Here is a 6,645-nt window from a genome sequence, read left to right as displayed (position 1 = left end):
ATCGACCACATAAAATGGTCAATTCGAAGCATGCATCATTACAACTTGTCAATTCAAACCAGCAATCCTATTATTAATTTCAAACACACCTATTTAGATATTTAGCAGACAGATAGGGTTCTAATATCACAGAGGAGGAGGTGGTTTAAAGGCACAGCATGCAAATGAAATCCAATGCATATCAGACAGTGTGAAGGTATTTGATTCTACTATTATTTAGTAAATTGCAAAGGATGCAACGTAACTGTTACAGATACCGAAGCACAAGAGAGAAAAGAAACCACATCCACAACTTTTACTGCTATGTGAAATTCTTAATTATACCTGTCGATGGCATATATTTCAAAGCTACTTTGATTTTCTGATAGACAATTCAAACTAGACACAGTTCCTTTTAGTGGTAACAATTCAATACCAAGAGGACCCTGCTCTGCTTTCACAGGGATTCAACTCCAAACTACGATGATAAGTGTAATTAATAAGCAAGGCCATTTGCCAGGAAGCAAAATGATTATACACTCGTTCCCAGAATTGTTGATACTCGCAGTTCAAATGTAAGAGACAAAAGTTTCTATAGAAATCAAATTTTACACTTTCCAGAAAGGATTTTGATTTTTTTCCAGGGCAGTGAAGATTGTAAATTATAGAATTGTAAAATTGATTCACCTCTCATTGAAACTAATTAGCTACTTGTTCAAAAATAAAGAGGGACCTTCCTCTGCAAATGACCTTTGCATGCAGCAAGGCCTTAAAAATGAGGACAACTTATCATACATGAGTAACTTTGGTGGAACTGGATGTACAGACAAAAGGGTTGACCCATTCAAAAAAATAGATGAACCTGTTCATTTACATTCCAGAGAAATCTGATCTTGCCATGAAATTTTTCTCTTTTCTGACATTGCCGTGACAAACTCACTGGGTTTTGTTCTGAATACGGATGTCTTAAGTGCGCTAACGAGTCCAACGTTGTGATTGACCACCTTCCTCTCGGTGGGATATTCAGAAGCACTGGTCCTGATTGGCTCCCTAATTGCAGGAATTTTGCTTGAAGCCAAAAGGTTCTGCACATATCAGGAATAGAGAAAATATTTATTAAAATTATCCCTGCAACGCATGCACTTAAACCAAACATGCAGTAATTGATAAGGCAAAAACCCTTACATTCTTACGAGGAACGGTAGAAGGCTCTGGCGCAATCGCTCGGGAGGTAGGTTTTCCGCTGTAAGACGTTGACGGGGGACTGGACGAAACAGTTCCGTTTTCTCTGAGATTCGGAGGGGCCTCCTTCAGCTTCTTCAGCCGCCTTCTCAAGAATCTGGAAATAAGAGGCAAAAATTAAGAAAAGAACCCTAGATTCGTTCTTTAAGAAAAAAAGAAAAAAGAAAACAAACAACCTATCTAGGGTTCATACGCCAAATCTCACACCAGATTTCACAAAACTTAACAAGAGGAGAAATAACCTAGCTAGGGTTCATTGGGCATATTTCACAGCAAAATCCATTAGAGGAAACCCTAACTGCGCATCGAAGAGAAAGATTGAATAAGAGGAGGTTGCAAATGCTAACCTGACTTCTGCTAACAGGGTCGCCTTCCTCATCTTGCTTTTATTGACCTGATCCTTCATCGCCACGAATTCCTGCGATTTCGAAAAAAGAAAGAGCCGGTAAGAAGCCAAACAAACCCTTGAGACAAACTCCGACCCAAAACAGGCGGCCGAGGCTCCCATCAAAGAGAAACAAACCAGAAACTTCAGATCCGAGGGTTGGGAAACCTTACATCTTGGAGCTGAAGATAATCCTGCATGAGATTCGCATGCTTGGCATCCATATTACAGGGAACCACGGGCTCGAACGCCGCTCGTTTCCTCGACATCCTCTTCCTCTACCTCAAGCACACAGCACTGGATCAAATCGCCCTTAACAAAGCCCTGTGAATAATGAAACCCTGCGATGCATAAAAAGGCAGACGGAAAGATACGGGATCGATAAATCCGTCAGAGATATTACGTTTCTGCCGGACGGGTGAGGCAGAGATGGGAAGGAGATAAAGTCTAAGAAAAGGAGCGCCGGGCAGGGCAGCGCAGGAGAAGGAACCGTAACAGAGAGAAGACAGGCGGGCAGGCGGGCAGATCGACAAAGAACAGTAAGTAGACAGGAAGAAAGAGAAAATGTAATGTGAAGGAAGATGCCATTGATTGGATATAATGCAAACGTGGATATCGCGGGTAAAGCGGTTGGGTTGAATAGTGGGCAAAACCAAAACCATCTGGTCTTCCATCTGACCTTAACTGGAGCTGAGAGATGCCCCACCCAATTCCATTACAGTTGTGTTTCGGGCAATCTCGTCTTCTACGACTAGTTTTTGTTTCTTTCACTGGGTTTTTGCATTCAGCGGTTATTATGATATGCCGATCGGGAAAATCTTTTCTCTTGGAACGGACGCAACGGCGAGATGGGTATATAATTTTTTCACATTTGTCGCAGTCCAAGACAAGTAAAAAGAAAGCCCGAAGAAATTGCAGGCGGCAAATTGAAGTTTGAGAATTTCTCCTGCATGGTTGAAATTTTCAACGGCTTTGATTTACCCCGAGACAGAAAGAGATGTCACGTCCTGCGCTCTGGTCAGACTAGTAGCCTTGTTTAATTTGAAGTGGGGCTCAGGGCCACAGCCATAACCTTATTTTTAGTCATGTCCCAAAACAAACAAACCACCATTAGTGAGGTCAAAGTCCATTTATAAACCCCTGGTTAGTAACAGGCTATAAAATACTAGTACTACGGAGGTAGCCTTCTGGACCAGACATCTCTAGGGAAAAGCATCTTTGTATTTACTTATTACAGATAATACAACAGAGTCCACCGTTGAATACAGTGGCACGAGGCTCCTCACCTGGAACTACTGCAGGAACCTTCGCTCTCTTGTAACTTAACAAGCAATCAAATACCCTTAGACAGTGAGATGTCCTTACGCTTGTTGCAGGACCATCAGAATTATGACCCCGGATTCAGCTTGGGAAATGGTCCTCTACTACTTCTTGATGATATCTTGTACAAGAGGAATGTTACCTTTAAGGTTATGGTTAGGTGTTAATTAGTGAGGATAATGTTATATATCTTAGTTCAATTTTTTAGGAATATGATTAGTGAGGATGATGGTATATATCTTAGTTTAATTTTTAAGAAATATGATTAGATCAAGTTCAACTTTAAGGTGGATGAGATTGATACTATTGTATAATAAAAATATGAATGGGGAGGAAGATGGGTATGGATTCTACATGACAAAGGATCGTTTGTTTTTTAATTGTTTTTGTATGTATTATGAGTCGATAAGTGGTATAGATCATGATTTTTTCAAATATGTAATTAAAGGGCGATGCTTTGATTCTCTTCCTAGGAAGGAACACAAATCAACCAATCAAGCTTCTAAGAAGATCGGTTGGGAAATGGTCCTCTAATAAGAGAAAGCGTCTACCTAGCATTATATTTAGTATGCGTTACGAAGGAGACACTTAGGATTTTTTTTTAAAAGTCCTTTGTAACATGTGCTAAGTATAATGTTGGATAGCCACAGGTCTAATAAGAAGATCACTTTATTGTAGGACCATCAAAATTATGACCCTAAGTTCAACTTGCGAGATGGTCCTCTGTAAAAGATCACTTTATTTATTTTTAGTTGTTAATTAGAAAGGATGATGGTATATAACTTGGTTCATTTTTTTAGGAATATGATTTGATCGAGATCAATTTCAAGGTGGATGAGAGGACCCTTATTGTATGATATAAATGGGTGAGGGAAGATGGGAATTGATTCAACATGGAAAATGGTCCTCCGCTTCTTGATTATTTAAGATAATCTCTTCTATATAAATTGTTTAAAGAGAGGAAGGTTAGATCTTTAATAAATAAAAATTTAAGTTGACTTATTTATTGTTATTAAATGGTGATGATGATGGTTTGTTTCTTGATCGTATTATCTAGCACAGATTAAATCTTTAAATGTGTGATTAGGCCAACTTCAACTTATGGGTGGCTTTCATGACCAACACAAGAGCCCCTACTATATGATATGAAGGGACAAGGGAGATGGGCCTTTATGCTTGCCTCAACTAAGTCCTAATTATGCTCTTGTCCCATAGAACAAAGGAAGACCTAGAATTTGGGCTCTTTGTAATGTAGTGTATAATGTATAAATACAAAATAGGGTATTCATTAATGGTCGAGTCATACCCTAAGTTGAAAAGTAGTAGATCATGATTGGTTCAAATATGCATTGAAAGGATAATGCTTTGATTCTCATCCTAGGAAGAAACTCATATCAAATAATCAAGCTTATATTGGGGGAGCTATAATTGTCATTTAATAGACCCTCAATTCACCCCTTCCCCCAAACTATTGGAGTAGATGGGATGCATCTCTTCCTAAGCTGGATGTGGTTTCCTACTTGTCCATTATGTTGTAATCCACTTAATGTAATGGAAAAGATGTATATGCAATTAATTTTTGTCATTAAAAAAATATTTAGTAAAAATAAAAAAACAAATTTAATAATAGAAAAAAACAAAACAAAAGGGAACAACTCATCCATGCACTTTGTTGAACATTATTATAAGGGGTAAAAGTGTATACCTTCCACACAAACCAACCTTTACTGTAGAACTTATTAACCAAATCCTATTATGTAATACTTTAGTTTAGATGAATCGACATCCTTAAGTCCCTTTACACTCTGGACTAGGTCGTATAGCACAATCAAGTCAATGACTGGGTTGTATGTGTGAGAGTCGATTGTGAACTCCCCACACCCCAACATCACCTACAAAACAAAAATAACCTTCCACAAGAGAGAATGGAAAGAATAGCTTGACTAATTATGGATACTTGAATGAATGAAAATGTACATATGAGGTCTTGCTTATAAAGGCAAGGTTGAGGGATAAGATTAGAAAAGACCATGACAATGTTTTAAATTTACATTATGAGGCGATTAGCATGACAATTATTAAATGACCTAGAAAATTATAATTAAATACCAAAAGATAAGAGATGAGATCTTATGACAGCTGTAGTGTCATAAAATTGCGACCCTAGTAATTTTCGACCACATTAGGGTCCTCACGCATGCAATATTGAATCCCCTAGCTTGATTGGAGACCAGAGACTGCTCAACCCCTGAAAACTACTTCTCCCTTGCCCTCTGCACCACCATGTCTGCACTCTACCCTGGAGAAAAGGGCAGGACAGGGGCGTGGTGCCCCTATCCCTTCCCTATTTTGGGGCAGGACCTTTCTTGAGTTTGCATAGAAGGTTGTGCAGTGAGGGAGAAAACTTCCGCGATGTCGGCTTGTGACGAAAATCAGTTTCATTAACCCTAATTGACAAGTATAAAAGTTGCATTTTCCCTCTCATTTTAGTGGGGAAGAAGTTCCATAAGGTGAGAATTGGAGATCAAGCATTTAAGAGCATTCAAGCATCCCTTTCAAGCATTGAGCATCTCAAGTCTCCCTTCAAGGCTAGGTGTTGCATTCAAGTCAAGGATTCAACCATTGAAGAGAAGATTAATTTCAACATTCAACTTCATACAAGCATTTCTATCACAACCTCCATTGAGGTGATTTACATTTTAGTCTTCCATTTACATTTACTTGCAAGTACTTTCTTTCATTACTTGGTTAATTCCAAAACTGGGGTTTGACCTGAAGGAAAACCCCCAATCCCAACCCCTTTTCCTCTCTTTTCTGTGTGTAGGTTGCAGGTGCGCAGCTGTACTTTCGGATTTAGACTCCATTTGCAGAGGCGAAAAAACCCTTTTTGTTCTGTGGATTTTTCAGAGGAGCGTGTACACTTTTGCCATGGTCCAGGAAACTTTTCCTCAAATTCGCGGGGCAGCTTCTTCTTGACACATTACTGCCAGATTCAGGTGCACAACTTCATCCCACGCTTCGATCTCAAGTTATAAGCAGTTCTTTCTCACTTTTGCACTTAGTCTTTATACATAATTCAATCAATTCCTTTCCATTCCAAGTAGAAGAGGGGATTAACTTATCATTCTCATTTCATTCAGAATTCTATCTTCATCTTTGGAGGTTGAATCTAGTGAATTTTCCCCCCCTCTTCCAATGTAATACGTGAAAAGTGTTTGAAGGGAAATCCATGGTGAAACTCTCATCTCTCCTTGGAGGGAAAGGGTAGCTTTCCTCTTGATCGAGTTCACACATTTTTCACCCACCATTACATTTCAGTGACCATTACATTTTGGTGAACCCGATGTCTTGTATGCTTTCCTTTGAACAAAATTGCATATTTTTTATTTGCAAGTTTAAATTTTTTGCAAACTTAGTGGTTAAATCGTTAAAAACCCTGGTTTTTTAAATTTAAATTGAACTTGTGATTTGTAAAAATTGCTTGTGGTTATCTTAGATTTGAAAATTGTTTTGTTTGTCAAATTCAATTTCTTCATTGTCTTGTTCAATTTGCAAATCAAATTTCAAAATTAAGTGGTTACTTGTTAAAACCCTAATTTTCAAAAATCTTCTTGAAAATGTGCAAAAATTGGATTTCCATTTAATTTTCAGATTTGTGATTATTCTTAGACTTGTTTTCATTCCTACAATTCAAAATTTCAATTTACTTCCCTTTTCCC

The 6,645-nt window shown here is 38.3% G+C and overlaps 1 protein-coding gene across 1 annotated transcript; it reads right to left on the bottom strand.

The window, feature by feature from the left end:
* Positions 1–547: 547 nt before the first annotated feature.
* On the bottom strand, positions 548–3,046 carry LOC131072554 (uncharacterized). Its single transcript, XM_058008727.2, has 4 exons — positions 1,780–3,046; positions 1,569–1,639; positions 1,165–1,318; positions 548–1,064 (listed from the first exon to the last, which is right to left on the bottom strand). The coding sequence occupies exons 1-4, from the start codon at positions 1,873–1,875 to the stop codon at positions 846–848; spliced, it is 540 nt and encodes a 179-aa protein (XP_057864710.2). The 5' UTR covers positions 1,876–3,046; the 3' UTR covers positions 548–845.
* Positions 3,047–6,645: the final 3,599 nt, after the last annotated feature.

The sequence above is a fragment of the Cryptomeria japonica genome, chromosome 10, assembly GCF_030272615.1.
Source record: "Cryptomeria japonica chromosome 10, Sugi_1.0, whole genome shotgun sequence".
NCBI classification, from domain to species: Eukaryota; Viridiplantae; Streptophyta; class Pinopsida; order Cupressales; family Cupressaceae; genus Cryptomeria; species Cryptomeria japonica.
Note: the sequence above shows the minus strand (reverse complement) of the source record. Positions and strands in the feature narration are given on the sequence as shown.